We start from the raw sequence: 25,116 nt of genomic DNA, 5'->3' as shown, positions 1-25,116 counted from the left end.
TTCCAACCAGCATGTGCTTTACAGAAATGGAAATCTTGTAAAAACCGACGAGTATATACAGGTGATGTAAATAAATTACGAAAATAGTGTCCTATCGGTGAATGAATGTATATTGTTATTGTTATATTTTATGAATGTATAAATAAATAAATGATAATAATTTATTACATGTGTTCTTTTATTTATTAGGGAGATGGGTGGGTAAAAATGTTGATGTGAGATTGAATTTTTGTGTGACTGTCCTTGACCCAATTAAAAATGATCGACATTCTGATAGCATGAAGTTTTTGGCTTCTTATTATGTGCTAAAAATAGCACCACTTTCTCCGTGAGAAAAATGACCGGTTGGGAAATTTTGAAGTGGAAACCCTGCTTAAAACCCATCTTGTTGTCAGGATTAAATAAATTAATTTAATTGTATGCACAGTGAACATGCCTCTGTGCATGGAGTACGTGCGCTGTATAAATGTACATATTATTATTATTCGCCAGGCTGAAGTTAGGTTTGTACTCCAGCATCCAAGATGACGGCTTAAATCAACTGTTTATTTCCCGTCTTTTTCCACAAATAAAATGAGGTTTAGTAGCCAGTTATCCGAAAGAAACTACAATAACATGAAGTGTGTCTATTCTTCCCGTTCAATCAAATCTCTCCTTAGTACAGCAACATGACAGCCCTTCGTTTAATCTGGAGTCTTCTCTAAACCTTTGGACAGGGATTTGATTAAGGTCTTAAAAACGGTGAAAGTATTGTTCGTCTCCAAACAGTATCGTTTACATTTTATCTGTTTTGATAGCCTTGTTTGTCACGCATTAGTTTTCTGCAATATTCTGGCATGCACTGATATTCTGCTATGCACTGGTTAATTGGGAGTAATAATTTTGTGAATCGTGATGTAACGTTATGTAAATATACATGTATTTGGAGCTCTGTTTAAACCCGAATGATATTGTTACACAGTTAGGTATTAGTTATTAATCAGACTATTGACCAGCCATAATTTAGAACAGAAATTTGCTTTCATTACGGCAGTGCTGAATGGGATTAGGTCTAATCGAACGAAACACTGCGTAGAGTATTCTACAATAGTAACCTTTGTAACACTATATTAGTGATAACAGAGATTAGTTTAGTAAATATAGGATTTATTTACATCAGGTATATAACACAACTACATCAATACTACAGAAACAAGACTATGCTGGAACTAGACTACATCGAGGACTAGACTACGACAGGAACACATCTAACAATATTAAATAGACCATTCTGCCCCTCTGCCAAGGCAGCGGCTGAACTCGGGTGAGTCCGCGCACTCGTCCAAGCGTCTCTTCTCCGCCCGTCTGTGGTCGTCTTTAGTTGACAGCCTAACTGTCAGTAAACTCCTCAATATATACCCTCGGACGATAGATAAGACACATGGTCATACATGCAATTGTCTCTTTTATCTCGTCATGGCATGCTTACTGACCAGTGCATATTCCTTTGAAGTAAAGCGGAACGTGTGCACAGATCATATCACTGTAACATTGGTACCGTTTTAATCTAGCGTAAATAGCGTTAATTTCTACTCTGTGTCCAATTATTCATAAATATTGTTGAATTTCGGCGAATAGTGCTCAATTTGTACTTCTATCGAATTTCAATCTCACTGTTTAATTTTGATTACCAAGCGTCTAATTAACTAGTGTTTAGTTTCTCGACACGTGTTGAATTATAAGTGACCTGTCTAATTAGCACAACTGTTCAATAATTAGTTGGACCGTTCAGTTTCCCGAGCCGTGATTAACATTAGTCAAGGTGTTCAATTACGTAAGGTGTTAAATTTTGTTGTCAAACATCTAATTTCACGTGCGATGTTCAGATAATACAATGGTCATCATTCAGTTTTGCAGCACAATGTTGAAATACTGTAATAAGTGTTCGTTTTAGTACTGACCTGTTGCAATACGGTGAAATATTATTTTTCAGGATTCATACGACGGCAGGTATCTGTAATGCCTGTCATTATCCGGGGATTATTTTTCAAGATCACTACGATGAAACAGATGTTGGATTTTTTATGGCGACGGGACGGTTCCGAAGCAGAGCTTTCTTGAGATGCACATACCGTTTCGTCCACAATCATAAAACGTGTATTTATATACTGAGCACCATGGAAAATGCATCACTTAGTTTTTTGTATAACAAAATGATCCTGTAAACATCTTATTTATTTTGCTTCTTATTGTGAACAATATTTAAATAGGAACACATCAATAACAACACTTTTGTACACTTATGGATGTTTAATCTGTAATCAAGGGTACAAAGTCAGAGGGGTCAAAACCAAAAGTACGACACAGATGTCAGTAGCGCGTGTCCTCCACGGGTCATCATCACGGTAGGTTACAGCATTAACGCGACCCCTGCAAATGTGTAGGGAGGTCCGGTGATGAAATGTGAAGCCTCCCCACACCATTACACTTCCCCCACCCTATCGATTCGTTTCGAAGACGCAGCTGTCTGCAAGACGTCTCCACACACGTTGACGGCCATCAGCGTGATAAAGATGAAAGCGACTCTCATCACTGAAGAGCACACTTTGCCAGTCTACTCTTCTCCATGTCTGGTGTCCTTGAGCCCATATCAAACGCCGCTGACGGTGATGATCTCTGAGGATAGCTCCAACATAAGGTCGTCTTGCATGGAGTCCTACTTCTCTTAGACGACGTCTTACGGTGTTGGCACTTACTGGTCCTTGTCTTCCGACGACTGCTGCACCTGTTCGAGTCGCTGGGCGAAATCTGTCACGCAGATGTAGTGACCAGGATGTAGCGGTCTTGAGTCTGGGTTGTAACGCGTTGTGGACCAGGACGTTGACGGTCACATGTTTATCCAGTAAGTCGAACACGTTCCACCAACCTTACAATAGTGGACTGATGACAATTGAAGTGTCTGGCAATAGCACGTGTAGACATGCCAGCCCTGGACATTCCCATGGCTTCATTCCGTTGATTTTCAGTAAGTCTCGGCATCTCTAGCTCGATTCCTTCACACGTCCCAACAACAAATTACGACAGATTGACGTTTCACAGTTCATGTAGTGCACATTTAAGTTGAAAACATGCTTTTAAAGGGCTCACACACAATGCTACATGTGAATATTGTTTTTTTCATGTGCATCTCGTGCAATTTTTCTTTGTGCACACGGGCCGATATTTTTGGCGTTTGGGGGCATTTTGTGAAACAATAGTTCATAATATTGCATAATATTAATCATACAAAACCACCTAGTAATAAAAATTTGGGAAAAAAAAGTGATGCGTTTTCCATGGCGCTCAGTATATATCTATTTAAAACAGTATTTCCCACACGGACAACACATCCACGAATGATAATTCTCACGCATCTCCTTTACGTGTGTACACATCGACTCCCTACCCTCATTAAATCCCTTTGTTTAAATGTCTTCGAAATTAAGACTAACAGCATGGGTATTGCACCAATCATATATTACATAATATGGGATCTATAGAAAGCATTTTGCGTTGAAGGGTAGTGCGATTATCTCTGGCAATAAACACAGAAGGCTTGTAGAATTAATACACATGTGTCAGAAGCTAACAATATGTCTATTGTGTCAGACAAAACGTGAAAATAAACTAATAATTCGAACTCTTTATTTCTTTTTATTATTATAGAACGACAACCCTTTTTTGCTGAAGATCAAATAAAACCTACTAAATACATTTCATGCTTATATGTAATGCATAACTTTGCCAAACTTTATTTCAGAGAAAGCCAATTTAAAAAGGAATTGTATCATATATTTAAGTTTAATTTTTAATAAAGAATGGGGACATCATAAAAACAGGCCTTGGTGTAATTTTACATCCAAAATTAACGGTATTTATATGTCATAAACAATCGATGTCAAAACGATATACTGCCACGATGTTATGGATGTTGAATATTTTCGCTAATAATACGGAAGCGTTAGTCCACGTTGTATAGTGAGAACACGCGTGTTCACATATTCTGCACGATATATATGCAGTTATATTTCCAACCAGTCGAATGTAAAGCTGCATGTCTAGAACATTTTAAAGGACATGTATGCATAAGACTATACATGTATTACACAGTTTAGATATTTATGCTGTGTTCAAATTGTTTTGCATATTTACTGTATTAAGAGTGTATAGTTAATAATTACTCTTGAATTACGGCAAAGATAGACTTTTAAATTGCAAACTATAAAGGTATTTTGGTTATCGGTCTTACAAATAGAAATAAGACATAAATAGAACTTGCAGCGGGATTCGAAAGCGCTTTCAAGTCAGACGTAAGTTCGTACTTACCGTAAAAATGAACTGAACGCAACACAAGTCTCAGATGTAAGAGAATATTAGTTAATTATATCCGCTATCAAATCCACACAAAAATCCAAGGCACTCGTTTTATTATAGAACAGAATAACTGGTTTTCGACCTAAGAGCCTATTCTACATGAACCCCAAATTAATGATGAACTGTCAACTTGTTATGTAGTCATTCACGTGCAGATTGGTTTGAATAACAGAAATGTCCCGTGTATAAAAGATCAAAGAATAAAATTGCACGTAGCCACTTTGTTTATCTAAAAGGGGCTCTGGCCCACTTTAAGGAATTATTTTTGACCCAATATTAACCATCGCCAATTTTTTTAAATCATGGGATAAAGTCAATCAACAAACAATACGGGTCTACTTTATTAAAAAAAACATTGGTGAAATTATCATTTTGTCTAAAATAATAACGCTAATCAACAAACAATACTATTCTTCTTTATTACAAAAACATTGGTGAACTAATCTCTGTCGTGATGGCGAGCCAAGCTAGTTGATTATTAGGTAAATAAAACAATATAAACAACCAATGAGTAAAACTGATTTATTCCAATCAATTTATAAGTTAAGTATTACCTTAACCGTGTACGAGTTTGCTTCTGAACGGGTTAACTGACACCCGTTCAACTTGTAAATTGCAAATACAAACTGCTTACTGTATTCATGCCATAGACACTAATATCCTTATTGAAATGAAATGAAATGAAATGGGGTTTAACGTCCTACTGTTCTGCTCCTTATTAAAAAAAACGTTCCGTTTCCAATAATTATGACAGACACAAATATTAATTTTGATTGTTTTATCCATCTTAGAAATTCGGGCCTCTTTAATAGTTATAAAGCACATCAAAGAGTGTAGTATAAATTTCCTAACAGAAAATTCATGCTTTATAAGTTGTTAAAGGGGCGTGGGGCTATTTAAGGAATGATGTTTGTTTGGATTGGATAGCGGTTATAATTAACTAATATTCTCTTCCCCGGAGACTTGTGTTGCTTTCAGTTCATTTTTACGGTAAGTACGAGCTTATGCCTGACTTGAAAACGCTTTCGAATCCCGTTGCAAGTTCTATTTATGTCTTATTTCTATTTGTAAGACCAATAACCAAAATACCTTTATAGTTTGCAATTTAAAAGTCTATCTTTGCCGTAATTCAAGAGTAATTATTAACTATACACTCTTAATACAGTAAATATGCAAAACAATTTGAACACAGCATAAATATCTAAACTGTGTAATAGATGTATAGTCTTATGCATACGTGTCCTTTAAAATGTTCTAGACATGCAGCTTTACATGACATTTTTTAAATATAACCGCATATATACTATTCAAAAAAAGTAGGGGATATTTGATTTTTAAGTGTTATTAAAGTCACCTAATGAAACTGACGAAGAAACAAATGACAAAATGAAATGAAGTTCACATTCATCGATTTATTCCAAATGATCGTTAGACTAAGTAAGGCACAGACTGACCATTATAAGGGTAAAATGATACCCGGGGTCAAACAGCAAAGTTACCATAGCATCACAACCAAGTCAGTAACGGGTAAATCCTCCTCTGTTTGCCAAACAAGCATTGATCCGACGTGGCATACTCCTAATGAGACGTCTAAGGTCATTTTGGTCCAGATTGTCCCATTCCTGTTGCAACGCAGCAGCAAGTTCTTGGACATTGGCAGGACGTTGTTGACGTTGACGTAACCTCTGTCCAAGCATGTCCCAGACATGCTCGATGGGGGAGAGGTCGGGACTCAGTGCTGGCCAAGGTAATGTGGTGATGTTCTGTTGTTGGAGGTAACCTGTAACGATCCTGGCCCTGTGACATCTTGCGTTGTCATCCTGGAAGATGAAACGGCGGCCATGACGTCGTGCGAACGGCACAACATGGACTGCCAAGATGTTGTCCCGGTAGTACTGGCCTGTAACACGCCCTGCAACAACATGTAAAGCCGTTCTTCCAGCAACAGTGATGCCTCCCCACACCATAACAGAACCACCCCCAAATCGATCATGTCTGATGACGTTAACGTCTTGGAAGCGCTCGTTTCGACGACGCCACACCCTCCTACGTCTGTCCAAAAAATCAACAGTGAACCTTGACTCATCTGAAAACATCACATTGCTCCAGCGTCGATTATCCCAGTGTTGACGATCCCTACACCAACGACGTCTTGCCTGAATGTGATGATCTCTCAAACAAGGGATCACGCGAGGACGTCGGGCGCGAAGGTGACCCCTATGCAGTCGATTCCGAATCGTCTGGCCACTCACTCTCACACCAGTGTCTGTTTGAAGACGAGCGCTGATCTGATTTGCTGTGATGACACGATTTCTCAAGGCCAAGGTACGGATAAATCAATCCTGGACTTGAGTTGTCGCCCTTGGTCGACCTGAGCGTGGTCTGTCCTGTACAGATTGTGTATCACGGTATCTGGACCATAGCCTGCTTATGACAGACTGAGAAACATTCATCGTCCGCGCCACAACCGCCTGTATTGTGCCGATCTGTAGCATGCCAAGGGCACGTAACCTTTCATTTTGGGTAAGCCGACGCATATCAAAATTTGTTTTCTGGTCACTAAAACAATTAAACTGATGTTTCCACCCTGGAATTCAATGCCACAATGACTGTAACATTCAAAGTCAGAGTCGTGCAAATCTTGGGTTGGACCCCCATGATGATCCCAAGCATCACCTGCATTCCATGCGGTAGCTATTGGTGCGTTTGGGCGTCACATGTAACTGGAAATGTTTCTTCTGTTAGGTTCTATAGTGACTTTTTTCGTAGTCATTTGCATATTTTAGTATTATGCCCCCAAAATCAAATATCCCCTACTTTTTTTGAATAGTATATATCGTGCAGAATATGTGAACACGCGTGTTCTCACTTTACAACGTAGACTAACGCGTCTGTATTATTAGCGAAAATATTCAACATTCATAACATCGTGGCAGTATATCGTTTTGACATCGATTGTTTATGATAAATAAATACCGTATATTTGCATGTAAAATTACACCGAGGCCTGTCACGAGTTAAAATGTAGATTTAGTAGGTTTTATTTGATCTTCAGCGAAAAAGGGTCGTCGTTCTATAATAATAAAAAGAAATGAAGAGTTCGAATTATTAGTTTATTTTCACGTTTTGTCTTACACAATAGAAATATTGTTAGCTTCTGACACATGTGTATTAATTCTACAAGCCTTCTGTGTTTATTGCCCGAGATAATCGCACTACCCTTCAACACAAAATGCTTTCTATAGATCCCATATTATGTAATATATGATTGGTGCAATACCCATGATGTTAGTCTTTTAAAATTGCGAAGACATTTAAAAGGATTTAATCAGAGTAGGGAGTCGACGTGTACATACAGTATTTCAACATTGTGCTGCAAAACTGAACGATGACCAACAACTAAACACATCGTAATATCTGAACATCGCACGTGAAATTAGATGTTTGACAACAAAATTTAACACCTTGCGTAATTGGACACCTTGACTGATTTTAATCACAGCTCGGGAAATTGAATGGTCCAACTAATTATTGAACAGTCGTGCTAATTAGACGGGACGCTTATAATTCAACACGTGTCGAGAAACTAAACACTAGTTAATTAGACGCTTGGTAATCAAAATTAAACAGTGAGATTGGAATTCGATAGAAGTACAAATTAAGCACTATTCGCCAAAATTCAACAATATTTATAAATAATTGGTCACAGAGTAGAAATTAACGCTATTTACGCTAGATTAAACGGTACAAATGTTACAGTGATGTAGCTTGTAAAGGACATGTTGAATTAATTACATGTTTAATTACAACACAGACAATCGTGACTTAAGAACAGTGCATACAGAGTTAAATGGTCAATATTATATATATTATCAAGAAGCATGGCTGGAGGTCAATAAGTTCAATTTGATAAAAGTTATAGATCACTTTGTTACATTTCCTACCCAACCCACAAGTTATTTACTAAGTAAATAACAAACTAACACCATTCTCACATATATTAAATGATAATGTAATATACACAATAAAGTAACATCACATACCATATAACAACACACACAATATAAATGTCATTTCTAAACATTACAAAAAGGAAATTTATACAATCAAAATATAATTTGAAGAAAAAAACAGCAAATATTTTATAAAATAGATAAGGTACATATATAGAAAAAAATTAACTTAAATAATAAATGATAATGAATGATTTGAACACAATTGACCAATCTGAAATAAGATATATTTATTAAACAAAACGCAAAACAAAACATAACATGCGCTTCTAATTTAAGCTGGGGATCACGTGGCTAAGTGGGTAAGACGCTGGCTTGCTAGCCTGGAGGTCGGGTGTTCGATCCCTGCATTGGCCGAGAAAGTACATTCAGATTTTCGGGCGTGGATTCCCCCTTGTCATTGATGCAGGATGGAGGGCCCGACAAGGACAGCTATCTAGTTGTTCGGATGGGACGAAAAACCAAGGTCACGTGTACACATTGGCGTGCACGTAAAATATTCCTTGACAGTTGGAATTCGATATAAGAGTAGGCCGTAGCGCCTCTGCCCGGGCAAAATTTCCTTCATAGCATACTGTATGGCGTATGCCCGTCTTCAATAGCCCAGGTTAGGAGCAGAACAGTGAATGTTTGTGAGTTAAGATCTTCACTGCAAATATAGCGATGGACGATGAAAAATCTATTCAACCGTCTATTCAAGAATTTCCTAATTAGGATCTTAACTCAATTCTATCCAAACAATCACAAAATATTTTCCTTCTTAAAGATACATTATGGGAGATTTTAATAGAGAGTTGGCCATTCTTGCTGTAACAGTTCAAAAATAGATGATGAAAGAAGAATATATTGAAAATTTCAGTCAAATTACTTTATTCTGAACAAAGTTATCACCATTGTAATTTTTGACTAGAAATAGGAGTCAACTCTCTCTTCACCGTCTCCGAGAATAGCCGATCGTTTGATTGACAGACGTTAACTCCACCTACTTAATCTTGATTATCAAGTAACGTTTTCAATGGCTGTGGTACCGTTAGCCTATTCGGTTTGAGACAGGGTTGCACTTCAATTCGTATCACATTTATTTTTACTACAAATTAAAAATAAGACTTTTAATATATAGATAAGAAACGAAAGTTTGAAAGGAATGGACCAAATCAATGAGGCATAATTATAGCTGACTTCTTGTTAGCCTGTGTGTACTCTTGTACTAACTCAGTAACTGGTAGGCCTACGTAACTCCCTTTAGCAGACAAATAGGAAACAGTGATCTAATGTTTCATATTCTGATTTGAATATAATTAATGTTGAAAACCGAGTTAAACAGTTAAAACTCAATCACGTACATAAGATTTTTCATAATAATTGTCCATCATACCTTAAATCAAAATTCAAATGTGTTAGAGATACTCATTAATATGGCACAAGATCTAGTTTATTCAATTTTGCAGTTCCAAAATGCTCGGGTAGAGATCAGCTCACATCATTTTATTATACTGAATGATATTAACTCTTTAGATTCACTTTACAGCTTTAAAGCTGCAGCCAAAAAGTATTTATTGTTAATACAATGTTAATCTGTGATACTACAAGCTTGATAATCTACTATTAATAAAATTGGTTGATGTATAACATGTAGACATAAATATATTTTATTATTTGTGATACAATGCTGTGGTGGCATGTTTATTAAATTTTGCCTCCCAATGATGACCTGACGCGACCTTGGCAACTTTGGAACCCATTGGAAATAAGTAACGGATGTTATATACGTCAGGCTTTACGGGCTATCCTAAGTAAAGGTCTCTTCATGACACCATACCAATCATATTTCTCTATGCTTGTCTCATTTGGCATCCCACTTATACAATGTAGCACATAGCTCTTATTTTCATATACATATCTGTATTTATTGTTGTCACTTCCCAGTCGTGCAATGCAACACTAGTTCTTTTATAATACATTAATTTATTGTCATGTTGTAACCTCTACTTGAAGAATAAATAAATAAATAAATAAAATTAGTTGTGGTTAAAATGAGAGTTTGGATTTCGGTATTATACGCTCTTTTGTCACTTGCGTTTACAGAAAAATTATGGAAATTGATAAACATCGCAGCTAACAACACCCCAGTTGAATTGCAGACCCATTGGATCACTGTTTCCTATTTGTCTGCTTCGGGAGTTACGTAGGCCTACCAGTTACTGAGTTAGTACAAAAGTACACACAGGCTAACAAGAAGTCGGCTATAATTATGCCTCATTGATTTGGTCCATTCCTTTCAAACTTTCGCTTCTTATCTATATATTAAAAGTCTTATTTTTAATTTGTAGTAAAAATAAATGTGATACGAATTGAATTGCAACCCGTCTCAAACCGAATAGGCTAACGGTACCACAACCATGGAAAACGTTACTTGATAATTGAGATTAAGTAGGTGGTGTTAACGCCTGTCAATCAAACGATCGGCCATTCTCGGAGACGGTGAAGAGAGAGTTGACTCCTATTTCTAGTCAAAAATTACAATGGTGATAACTTTGTTCAGAATAAAGTAATTTGACTGAAATTTTCAATATATTCTTCTTTCATCATGGCCAACTCTCTATGAAAATCTCCCATAATGTATCTTTAAGAAGGAAAATATTTTGTGATTGTTTGGATAGAATTGAGTTAAGATCCTAATTAGGGAATTCTTGAATAGACGGTTGAATAGATTTTTCATCGTCCATAGCTATATTTGCAGTAAAGATATTAACTCACAAACATTCACTGTTCTGTTCCTAACCTGGGCTAATGAAGACGGGCATACGCCATACAGTGTGCTATGAGGGAAATTCCAACTGCCAAGGGATCTTTTACGTGCATGCCAATGTGTACACGTGTCCTTGTCAGGCCCTACATCCTGCATCACTGACAAGGGGGAAACCACGCCGGAAAATCTGAATGTACTTTCTCGGCCAATGCAGGGATCGAACACCCGACCTCCAGGCTAGCAAGCCAGCATCTTACCCACTTAGCCACGTGATCCCCAGCTTAAATTAGAAGTGCATGTTATGTTATGTTTTGCGTTTTGTTTAAGAAATATATCTTATTTCAGATTGGTCAAATGTGTTCAAATCATTCATTATCATTTATTTCAAGTAAAAAACAAAATGACAAAATCCTATGTTAATTTTTTTCTATATATGTACCTTATCTATTTTATAAAATATTTGCTGTTTTTTTCTTCAAATTATATTTTGATTGTATAAATTTCCTTTTTGTAATGTTTAGAAATGACATTTATATTGTGTGTGTTGTTATGATATGGTATGTGATGTTACTTTATTGTGTATATTACATTATCATTTAATATATGTGAGAATGGTGTTAGTTTGTTATTTACTTAGTAAATAACTTGTGGGTTGGGTAGGAAATGTAACAAAGTGATCTATAACTTTTATCAAATTGAACTTATTGACCTCCAGCCATGCTTCTTGATAATATATATAATATTGACCTTTTAACTCTGTATGCACTGTTCTTAAGTCACGATTGTTGTAATTAAACATTTAATTAATTCAATATGTCCTTTACAAGCTTTACTTCAAAGGAATATGCACTGGTCAGTAAGCATGCCATGACGAGATAAAAGAGACAATTGCATGTATGACCATGTGTCTTATCTATTGTCCGAGGGTATATATTGAGGAGTTTACTGACAGTTAGGCAGTCAACTAAAGACGACCACAGATGGGCCGAGAAGAGATGCTTGGACGAGTGCACGGACTCACCCGAGTTCAGCCGCTGCCTTGGCAGAGGGGCAGAATGGTCTATTTAATATTGTTAGATGTGTTCCTGTCGAAGTCTAGTCCTCGATGTAGTCTAGTTCCAGCATAGTCTAGTTTCTGTAGTATTGATGTAGTTGTGTTATATACCTGATGTATATAAATCCTATATTTACAAAACTGATCTCTGTTATCACTAATATAGTGTTACAAAGGTCACTATTGTAGCATACTCTTCGCAGTGTTTCGTTCGATTAGACCTAATCCCACTCAGCACTGCCGTAATGAAAGCAAATTTCTGTTCTAAATTATGGCTGGTCAATAGTCTGATTAATAACTAATACCTAACTGTGTAACAATATCATTCGGGTTTAAACAGAGCTCCAAATACATGTATGTTTACATAACGTTACATCATGATTCACAAAATTATTACTCCCAATTAACCAGTGCATAGCAGAATATCAATGCATGCCAGAATATTGCAGAAAAGCTAATGCGTGACAAACAAGGCTATCAAAACAGCTAAAATGTAAACGATACTGCTTGGAGACGAACAATACTTTCACCGTTTTTAAGACCTTAATTAAATCCCTGTCCAAAGGTTTAGGGATGACCCCAGATTAAACGAAGGGCTGTCATGTTGCTGTACTAAGGAGAGATTTGATTGAACGGGAAGAATAGACACACTTCATGTTATTGTAGTTCTTTCGGATAACTGGCTACTAAACCTCATTTTATTTGTGGAGAAAGACGGGGAAAATAAACAGTTGATTTAATCTGTCATCTTGGATGCTGGAGTACAAACCTAACTTCAGCTTGGCGAATAATAATAATATGTACATTTATACAGCGCACGTACTCCATGCACAGAGGCATGTTCACTGTGCATACAATTAAATTAATTTATTTAATCCTGATAACAAGATAATTACTGCCCGAGTAATGGCCCTTGATCGCTTCAAAAAATATTGTGGACGCTCTAGAGGCTAAAGTTAATATCCGATTTACTTTAAATTTATACACAGTGTTTAAGGTCATAAAACGAAGAAGCCTAATGATTTTCGACGATTTCTGATAAGTACTGCCAGAGTTATGGCCCTTGATCACATTGAAAAATCTTGTGGACGCACTAGAGGTCAAAGTTAATATCCGATTGACTTTAAATTTATACACAATGTTTAATGTCATGAGACAAAGAAGCCTATTGATTTTCAGCGATTTTCGATAATTACTGCCAGTGTTATGGTCCTTGATCACTTTCAAAAATCTTGTGGACGCTCTAGAGGCTAAAGTTAATATCCGATTGACATTAAATTTATACATGGTGTTAAATGTCATGAGACGAAGAAGCCTAATGATTTTTGAAGATTTCTGATAAGTACTGCCAGAGTTATGGCCCTTGATCACTTTGAAAAATCTTGTGGACGCACTAGAGGTCAAAGTTAATATCCGATTGACTTTAATTTATACACAATGTTTAAGGTCATGAGAGGAAGAAGCCTATTGATTTTCAGCGATTTTCGATAATTACTCCCAGTGTTATGGCCCTTGATCACTTTGAAAAATCTTGTGGACGCTCTAGAGGCTAAAGTTAATATCCAATTGACTTTAAATTTATGCACAGTGTTTAAGGTCATGAGACGAAGAAGCCTATTGATTTTCAGTGATTTTCGATAATTACTGCCAGAGATATGGCCCTTGATCACTTCAAAAAATCTTGTAACTGTTCTAGAGGCGACAGTTAATATCCGATTGACTTTAAATTTATACACAGTGTTTGAGGTCATGAGACGAAGAATCATATTGATTTTCAACGATTTTCGATAATTACTGCCCAAGTAATGGCCCTTGATCACTTTGAAAAATCTTGTGACGCTTTAGAGGCTAAAGTTATCATCTGATTGACTTCAGATTGATACACAGAGTTTAAGGTCTTGAGACGAACAAGTATATTGATTTTCAATGAATTTTTATGACTTGAACAACTAAATCCATGATGTTAAAAGTTTCGTATTCTAAACATTAGCATGGGGCAGAACTTTATAAAAACCAAACAAATTCTAATAGTTTTCTGATAATTACTTAATTATATTAGTTGTTACTCTTAATCAGATTTTAATGTATTATAGATGTTTAATTACTGAAAAAATTAAAAATATTCGACAACTCTTGTTGACTCCCCGGTCGATTTAGCTGCTGTGGGCGTATGTTTCGTTGCCTGGCAACCTATCTTTTTAAACGCTTATGAAACGTTTATAAAGACCCAATATATATGTTTTAAAAACATTTATTAAATGTTTAACACACGTTTATAACTTACGTTGCCTGACAAAACATTACCGGTACTTTAACGTTTACATGAAACGTAATAAATATGTATTTTTTTATGTTTTAGAAACGTTTATTATAAGTGATAATATAAACTTTTTTTAAATGTTTCTTTAACATTTTTATATATTTACCAAAAAGAATAAATGCAACAATAAAGATGGATAAAAAAGTTATTGTTTTTGCAAAATATCTATGTTTAATGCATATAAAAAACCAATAAGGGTCAAGATTACCATCCATATCTTATACATATTTTGTTAACCTATTAATATTATAGAACTTTTTAGTCTTCTTTTATCATTTAGTGATGACAGTTATTCTTAGAAGTTGGATTGTGTACTGGTAAACTTTCACGTTTTTATTGGAGTCGTATTGGCAAACTCCTACTTATTTTGAAAAAACAATTAACACTCGAAATGTATTACTAGAGCTTGCGTCAGAGTTTTAACTGAATATGAAGCCGAGATATGCCAAATTGAAGGAATAATTGGCTTTTTAATAATATTTAGGAAATAAAATTTTTACATGCGAACGTAAATTTGTGAAGAAGAATGTTTTCTACTAACTACAATAATATTTCCTGACCTTACCATGTTGCCATAGATTTATTTAACCCGTAGTCCTCCAATTAGACTCTTGTTGCTATTTTTAGAACTAAAACACCTTATGGTGACGAAGCGTAGCTATGAATGTGTTTTCTTTATTTTAATCTTACCATTATTTTTTGTACACCGGTAATGAACATTTATTAAATAATCATTTCATTCCCTGTACTTTCTTTATTGATACCTGTTTGACATATGCAATCGTTTTGAGCACTGCTGTGATTGCCGAAGGCGTCGTGTATCTGAGAGGCTGGACAATTATAGCTATGAACTGGTTAGAACCTGCCATAGTTTCAAACATTGACGTCATATGGTGACGTCATATAATGACGTCAATGGTTTCAAACGTGTTGTCATATTTTTTGTATGTGAAACTTCGCAGTGTTTTTACCACTTTGCCCATTAAATTAACATCGTTCCAGGACACCATCGTTCTATAATTTATTTGTGAGAGTGTGTTAAGCTGATCTGACGTGTCCGGTCTGTTGATATCTTCAACTTTGCAGCGGTTATTGTAAGTATTAGCCCAGAAGGCCTATACAACGGTACTGTCAGAGAAGAAGTTGACAAAACAGTACAGTAAAAACACTAAAGTTGATCATCATAGTAATTGTTATGAACACTACGCAACACACGAATTAGTTGTTGATCTTTTTTGTAGTAAAATTATTAATATAAGAGATAAGGTGGCTATGAAGACCTGGTTATCCCGAATGTCAGTGACTAGTTTCGTTCGTATTGAACTCTTCAGACTGATTGGACTCACGTGTTGGGTGTTTTTATTTATACTATTCCGAAACCCCGGTGGGGTTTCTATGGTTACTAATTGGCAGGGTTACCGGGGTTGACCCCTTGGCGGGGTTTGAGAATTTGTTACCGGGGTCGGTAGCTCGCTTACCGGGGTTGTACAGAGGTTTGACAAATTGGCGGGGTGCCGAATTTGTTACCAGGGTCGCTAGCTCGCTTACCGGGGTTGTACTGATCGTTTAGATTGAAGTGCTAGTGTCCATAATTTGCTAACTAGGGTGCCTTGGGTTGGTTTGTAACATTGTTACTTGTCATAACAATGAAGGGATAGTATATAGACAAGGGTGTTGATGTAACACCCGTGAGAGGGGTATAAGGCTAAATATGAATCCAAAGTTGGAACACTCAGCTAAAAAATCTTCTTTTTCTCTCAGCTACGAGATATACATAGAATCAAACCGGTCCAGAGCAGATCGTGTCAATAAGAATATGCTTATTTGACATTGACATATAACCGAAGGTGAATAGGCCTACTCGTCCAGTTAACACAACGGACAATCTCACATCGGTCCACCAAAGAGAGACACATATTAGTCGCCTCCAACTTCCGATTTCCAAGGCATTACAGTCTAAACCTTGACTCTCATACCAATAAACCATTTGGTACTATTTCGTACCTATTTCATATTAAACACCTCGGGCGCCATGTTGAATCACACAGTATTTAACGTTCTAAAACCTAACCATTTTATGGAATCAACGACAAATCTAAACTGGGCACTCCCCCCATTTTTATTTTTGTAGTAAAATTATTAGTTTCTTCAAAACTTCTAAACACGAATTTGTTAAAGTATGGAAGCCCATCATGACAACGATGAAACTACAATTGTGGGAAATTTGTCCAGAAACCAAACGCCATCAGTTGACGAGAAGGGTTTCTGAACAATATTGCTGAAGATGAATTCTTTACTTCAGAACATGATTCGGACGTTGGAACATCTCCAGATGACTGTCACTTTTTGAAAATTATAGAGGAAGGATTCCACAATAACTATTTAGGAAATTGGGAAGCACCCCTTCCATTTCGTGTGACTAAAACTAACTTGCCAAATATCCGAGCTCAAGCAGAGAAACGGTTCGAAAGCCTTCTACGAAACTTTGCAAGAAATAATCAACTTTAAATTGACTATCTTGAATTTATGTCAGAGAAATTGTTGTCTGCAAGCTGACAAAACAGTACAATTCTAGAATATTAATAAATAATACAGAAGAAGATTGTGCAAAATATCGCAATTTTTTCATATATGCAGAACTGGTTTTAATACAACTTAATGGCAATATGCAGAACTCGTTTAATACAACTTAATGGCAGTTAAAGCCATTGCTATGTAGTCATATTCATACCGTACAGCATTTTCCATGTATGCCTGTCTACAGTTAAAAAAAGACAAACGTCTGGATCAGTGGATGGTTACGGTGGTCTACTTCAATGACTGTTGAGTGTTGTCGTAATGTGTTATAGTTATAGACTCTATTAGGCCTAGTATTATTAATCCAAATGCAATTAAAATAAATAAATGTTACAATACTTATTACTTATTAATTATTTTCTTTTTAGCTACCAGGTCAAGGTCTCTCTTTATTGTCAGTTTTGTAGGTCAAATATTGCAGTTGGTACTGGTAGATTTTTAATTTATTTCAGGGATGGGGAGATGGGGGTTGGGTGGGTGGATGGCCGAATGGTTGACACGTGCCCGTTGTATCATAAGGTCATTGAGTCAGCTGGCGTGGTTTTGATTCCCCGGTTGATGGTTGTACGTTATAAGGAGTAGGGTCGCCTGCCCAATCTCGTGGGTTTTCGCACGGTACCTGAAAATAATAATAGACCTATCGTACACGCAAAATCTTATTTTAATTCACATTTAATTCAATCTCCTGACCACTAGCTGGCACTAAGGTGCTAATTAATTGATGAGATTAACAGTTAATCTCACCTAAGTTATAATATACACAACAGACTACTAATGTATAGATTGTTCTTCAGTATAACACTATCATGTGAATATTATGCCGTATGTTTTGTGGATGTTTCGTTACGAAAGGAGTGCATTTATTACGATTTTTGTTGTCAGCACCCCTGAAAACCCATGGAAAGATATATTCAACGACAAAACTGCAGATAAATGGCTTGGTTGCTCTGGGATTTTGTTTTGGAACATACCAAATCTTTTGTGAGTTGGGTAGCTTCTAATGGACACAGCTCAGTCAATTTTTGCCCAATTCAAACAAACTATACATCAAATTGAAGGTAATGAGTTGGAGAATGTGAAAATAACAATAACTCAATTTTCAAAATTTTCTCATTGTGACTCAGTTCTGCATTCATTTGCTGGCGTATAAATGGAGACATGTAATTTTGAAGGAATATTACGGTTGTGAATTTGATGCTGAAGCAGGATCGCCAAGCTTTCAATCAATGTATTACGAAAATGCTTAATTTTGTAGGAATGTTACTGACATAAATTTGATGTCGTTCGGGAATTAAATATGAAAATTAGCGAGGTTCACCTATTTTTTTATTACGTACGGGTTTTGAATATTTTGTTGACATGTGATTTTTAATTGTGGTATGAATTGAATACCGTACGGGAATTAAATATGAATTTTTATTACGTACAGGATTTGAATATTTTGTCGACATGTGATTTTTAATTGTGGTATGAATTCTTCTGCTTAAATAATGATAAGAGTTATGCCTCTTTATTTTCTGTGAAAGGTCCGACCAGAAAAATTTTGAAATCCCATCACTGTTCTCTATCTTGCAAATTGGGGGTGTATCCTGCCTGGCAGCCGCTGATTATTGAAGACTGTATCATAATCATACAGAATTTTATTTTAAAGCAATTTCAATTATGGTTGTTATATGTCAATTGTGCCGTTCGTCTATCATCTATGAATGAATTAAAGTTACGTGACAGTAATTTATTGAGGAATATTACTGACGTGATCTTCAAACTGGTATGTGAATTAAATATGGAAAATTGTCAAAAAGGTGTACCTATTTGTCGTTATTTTTGTAGTAATCACCTACTTTAGAATACTATGGCTTATAATTAACCCATTTCCAACCGGGACCCCATTGACCCAATTCTAGTCGGTTGGTTTCAAAATGGATTAAGAACCCTGTGTTGGACAATCTGTATGAAATTGATATCAGTATCTTGTAAATGCTCCCATTTACCTACAAAAGAATGAATAGGTGACAACTGCTCAGACGATTTTGCTGACTTTGAATATAGAGGTTACAGTTGTTAACAGATATTTTGCCTGTTCTCCATTCATCCATTAACACAGAATGGACACTATCTCGAAACGTCTGTTCTTATTGTACCTCCTGATGTGTTCATTTGAGGTTGCATTGCCTCACAGGGCTAAATACTTGGCACATTTGTGACCCACTGCATGTTATTGAGTCGGAATGCGGCAAAATTAATTTTGCACAAGAGACAAAATAAGCGAAAATATTGATTTTGATCGAAATTGAGATTTTCACAAAAATGAGTCTATAAATATACTATCTATCGACTCAAAAGATCAAAATAGCAATAAAACATTTTAAAACGCCTTTATTTGGACGTTTTGTAAGAGTACCGTATTCTTAAATCTCTTTTTCTGAATATTCTCAGCGACCTGTCAATCCTCTTGCAAAATGCTTGGCATCATTGTAAAGCGGAGAATCTCTAGTTTATAAATATGACCAAAGTATTGCCGATGAATTCATCTTGAAGAAATACAAAAGGGTTTTAAAACTCCTAAAAATGTAAACATACTCCGCTTGTTGTTATGCTTCCAACACGACTCGTTTGCTGATTGGCCCAGTCGACGACTGCAAAGCATTGTGGTTCTGTGGCCGATCGAGGCTCAAGCAGACGATAGAAATTAGATTTGGGCAGTGTTATGGTGTATCTACATGCGATTCACTCTGAGAAGTGGCAGAAAACAACTGTTGTTGTTGTTTATTAAAGATTTAACGTTCAATACAATGAATATGATATTATGGACAGGTTGATTTAATTAAATTATTTACGCTTGAAAACTGTTAAAAACACAAAATAAAAAGCTCCTCGGATACCAACAACTTAATTCTGATCGTATATAGATAGCCGTTGAGTGTTAATCAAAACATTGTAAATCAATCAACAAGCCGTTCGTATCATTGAGTAATACTAATCTGTAATCACTTCTCACGGATTAATGATTAGTTGATTGATAATTAACAATGATAAGGCCACCGACAATTCATTATTTACTCCTAATAACTAATCAAAGCGGCGATGATTTAATGTCTCGTTTGGTCTGTTAGAAAATAATTTATAGTCCTTAAATGGAAATAAACAAAATAGCCAATAATTTTCTTTCCAAAGAGAATTTTATTGATAGGTGAATTCCATTTACTGTCGCTTCATACGGCATGCAAAGTTAAGAATGCATATTGGATATTATTATTGTTTAAAATTCTATTATCACCATGGGTCGAAACGCGACGATTATCGAGTGGGAAAAATAATCTGCCACTGTTTAATTACACCGCTTCCAAAATGAACGTAAGCATTTCATGCCAATGAAATTGAGATTTCTATTCTATTATGGACTCATATTTTGATACCATTACGGTACCTCAGGCTTAAAATAACAATAGACTTATTGTACATGCAAAATCTTAATTCAGGCATGCTGCTGTGGCGGCTTCTTTGATGATTAAGATAGGCTACTAAACTTGATTACCCAATCAACAACTTTAATCTTCTGACCACTGGCACCAAGGTGCTAAATAATTGATGAGATTAACTGAACTGAAGTTAATCTCACCAAAGTTATAATATACATACTTAGACTACTAATGTATACACTGTTTTAAATTATAACGCTATCATAGGAAATGTGAATATGCCGCATGTGTTGTGGATGTTTTACTATGAAAAGAGCGCAAGAAGAAAATATTAATATTAAACGACAAAATAACGAAAGATTTAATGGCATTGTTGCTGTGTGATATTGTTTTAGAACATACCGACACCTTTAACTTGTATAGTATATACAATGAAACTAGTATCAATTAAGGTGTATAGTCAAACCATGTTAATAATGTATCTTTGATCATAAGGCCTAGTACCAACTCTTTTAATTAGAACTCGGCAATCGCGGTCAAACCACGAACAGTGATATTGTTCCACCACCAGCGGAACATTAAATTAGTAATCATATAAAACACCCAATAGCTAAATGATTCCACACCCCACGGTATCGTAGCAAAATGAACTGGCTCATCTAAATGGCCACATTTCCAGTGCTTGAGTTACTTTTCTTTTACAAATCATCCTATTTCGAGTGCTATTATTATTCCATTTGTTATTATATTTTATTAAAAAAAATACTAGTAATTTGTGATGCATTATAATACAATTTGTTATTATAATTATTTTATTAAATTTATGAGGGTTTTTAGCATACTGTTGTCTTTTGAAAACTGTTCTCTTTTCTTATACTTGATAGCATAAGGTGTTGAATACCGTCATTTCATTGGTATACCTTAGCCTGCAAGGTGTGACCATAACTGATGGGTAAAATCATAGAATATGTAAAATGATAAATATTCGTTGCATCGACCCAACACCATGTTTTTCGTATTCAGCACCCCAGAAAACCTCTAAAATGATATATTACACGAGTACCAAGTATAAGAACTTCAATAATTGCCATTTTGGTGGCCATTTTGAAAAACAAGATAGAGGATACAGTCCAGTCGACCCCTGATGCTACAATCTTTATGCCTAATAAAACATATAAAATGACTCGGTTACAAATATACGGTGATAAGAAAAAACAGAATTGTCATTTTGGTCGCCATTTTGATAAAACAAAATGGTTGATATTGACGGATTAATTTTACTACTACGATTATCATTTTGGTCGCCATTATGAAAAACAAAATGGTGGGTATTATCGGACTTATTCTTATACTGCAATTGTTTGATGTAGCACCCCCAAAAACCCATTCAATGACATTAATAAACACATAACTTATGAAAATTCGAAAATTTGTCATTTTGGCGTCCATTTTGAAAAAATAGATGGCGGAAATTGTTGGATCAAATTTTTACTCCATTTTCGTCTTCAGCACCCCTTAAAACTCTAGAAAACAATATTCAACGACAAAACAGCAAATAAATGGCTTGGTTGCTATGGGATTTTGTTTTGAAACATACCAAATCTTTAACTTGATTTTTCTCAAAACTTACTTTGGTGAGTTGGGTGGCTTTAAGCAGTCACAACTCGGTCAATTTTCGCCCGATTCAAACAAACTATACACCAAATTGAAGGTAATGCGTTGGAGAATGTGAAAATAACAATAACTCAATTTTCAAAATTTCCTCATTGCGACTCAGTATGCTATGGGGGGTCACATTTGTTTATTAGGTTGTCAAATTGTTGATGATATATCGAAAATAAATCAATCTGAAACACTGATTGGCAATTAAACCAAATTGTGCTGTAGTTGTGTATAATTTTTTTTTTCCCCCTGTTCGTCCGTCTGTCTGTCCTTCCGTCTGCCTATCTGTCTGTCCGTCACACTTTTTGGGACACAATAACCCTCCTAATTGAGCTAGAATGTTCAAACTTGGTGTAGGTGTTTATTAGGGCAATGCCTCGACAGAGTTCGAAGATGAGCCTTGTCTGCTTAGGGTAAGCAGAGATGAGCAATTTGATTGGTTGATGCTTTGGGACACGATAACTTTAGTTCTAATTAAGTGAGAGTGATGAAACTTGGTGTATAGTTTCATTACATCAATACCTTGACTAAGTTCAATAATGAGCATTTTCTGCTCAGGGTAAACAGAGCGATAAGCAATATTTGATTGGCCGAGACTTTGGAACACAATAACTCTCCTAATTGAGGTAGATTGTTCAAACTTGGTGTAGGTGTTTATTAGGTCAATGCCTGGATGGTGTTCGAAGATGAACTTTTTCTGTGTAGGGTAAGCAGATATAAGCAATTTGATTGATTGATGCTTTGGGACACGATAACTTTAGTTCTAATTAAGTGAGAGTAATGAAATTTGGTGTATAGTTTTATTACACCAATACCTTGACTAAGTTCGATAATGATTATTTTCTGCTCAGGGTGAGCAGAGCGATAAGCATTTTGATTGGTCGAGACTTTGGAACACAATAACTCTCATTCTTAATTGAGCTAGAATGTTCACACTTGACGTAGGTGGTTATTAGGTGAATGCCTTGATGGAGTTCGATGATAAACATTGTTTGCTTATGGTAAGCAGAGATAAGAAATCTGATTGGTTGATGCTTTTGGACAGGATAACTTTGGTTATAATTAAGTGAGAGTGATGAAACTCGTGAGTATAGATTCATTATATCATCACCTTGACTAAGTTCGATGATGAGAATTTTCTGCTTAGGCTAAGGAGAGATAAGCAATTTGATTGGTCAAGACTTTGGAACATATAACAACTCTGCTTTTAATGGAGGTAGAATGTTTAAACTTGATGTAGATGTTCATTAGGTGAATGTCTTAACTAAATTCAATGATTAACATTTTGAGCTAAAGCTAAGAAGATCTAAGCAATTTCATTGGTCAATGGTTTGATTCTTTCTGATAGAGAGTGATGAAACTTAGTGCATAGTTGATAATCAGTTTGGTTGCTTTATACTTTTGAAAAAAAAAATAAATGTGCGATAAATTAAAATGTGTTGTCTATTTATTTTAGGATTTCGGCAGGGGACATCAGTCTCACTGTTGACTTGTTTTATATTTATTTATATAGCTACTAGACAGAATGTGTATGGCATTAGGCGGAAGAGTATCAGAAGAAATATTTTTTGGTAAAATCACAACTGGCGCACAGGATGACTTGAGGAAAGTTACACAAAGTGCATATGCTCAGGTTGGTACAATTGATATTTGCTCATAGGTAACAGCCCTAGATGATCCTTTATCATAAACTATCAAGAAACTATACCTGTGTGATATATCCATTTGAATGTCCGTTAAAATAGACTGCTTTTGTGTACGCTCGGCCAACATATTTGTTTAGGGTTTTCAATTTTTTATTTCTTTTCCGAGAAGAATGAACACCTGCTACCAGTACAATTCGGGACTATTCGTTAAAATCGTGATTTGCCATCTGACGAAATCTATTCCATGATTCGATTGAATTTCAGGTCCCCTAGCATGCGCAACGCAGCTCAGTTTTGGATCGGCCATTCCTGTGTGCTTAATGTGTGCAGCCCAAGTTGGTTTAACTATATGCATTTAAATTTATTTCAGTTTTTATACGCCCACATTTCCATGTGGGCGTATATTGCTGTCACCCCCGTCATCTAGAGTTATGGCCCTTGTTTCACTTTGTTGAACCTTGTGAACACTATTACCCAAAAAGTGAAACGAAGAAGCCTATTGAATTTCAGCAATTTCTGTTTATTACGTCTAGAGTTATGGCCCATGTTTCACTTTATTTAACCTTGTGAATGCTCTAACGGCAAAAGTTATTATCCAATCTTTCTGAAATTTAAATGCATTATTTAAATTAGTAACACAAAGAAGCCTATTGAATTTCAGCAATTTCCGTTTATTACGTCTAAGAGTTATGGCCCTTGTTTCACTTTATTGAAACTTGTGAACGCTCTAGCGCCAAAAGTTATCACACGATCTTTGTGAATTTTTTATGCATTATTTAAATTAGTGAAACGAAGAATCCTATTGAATTTCAGCAATTTCCATCAATTACTTCTAGAGTTATGGCCCTTGTTTCAATTTGTTGCACCTTGGGAACACTCTAACATCAAAAGTTATCTGCCAATCAGTATGAAATTTATATGCATTGTTTAAATTAGTGACATGAAGAAGGCTATTGAATTTCAGCAATTTCCGTTTATTACTTCTAGAGTTAGGCCCTTGTTTCACTTTGTTCAACCTTGTTAATTCTCGATTGATGAAGGTTATCATCCAATATGTATGAAATTTATATGCATCATTTAAATTTGTGAGCATCTGATATCAATAGAGATTAGAATATATCGGATAATCAAATGAAGGTTTGGCGGGATATCGATAATAACGATATTGCGTGCAACCGATTTTAAGGCAATCATTTATAGTTCAGTGGTACCACATTAATGTTAACAAAGGAAACCCACAAAGAGACAAGAAATGTAAATAACTGCAGCCAGGCAATGGTATGC

The 25,116-nt window shown here is 35.7% G+C and overlaps 1 protein-coding gene across 1 annotated transcript in view; it reads left to right on the top strand.

Annotated features, from left to right (window-relative positions):
• LOC130012155 (AFG3-like protein 2) overlaps window positions 1–25,116 on the top strand; it is a 291,436-nt gene that overhangs the window by 149,962 nt on the left and 116,358 nt on the right. The window contains exon 10 of the mRNA XM_056099481.1: window positions 23,700–23,819. Within this exon, the coding sequence (XP_055955456.1) occupies window positions 23,700–23,819 (120 nt within the window). The remainder of the gene's footprint in view (window positions 1–23,699; window positions 23,820–25,116) is intronic.

Source organism: Patella vulgata, chromosome 3 (assembly GCF_932274485.2).
Source record: "Patella vulgata chromosome 3, xgPatVulg1.2, whole genome shotgun sequence".
NCBI lineage: Eukaryota > Metazoa > Mollusca > Gastropoda > Patellidae > Patella > Patella vulgata.
The sequence above is the reverse complement of the archived record's forward strand: the minus strand, read 5'-3'. Positions and strand labels throughout refer to the sequence as shown.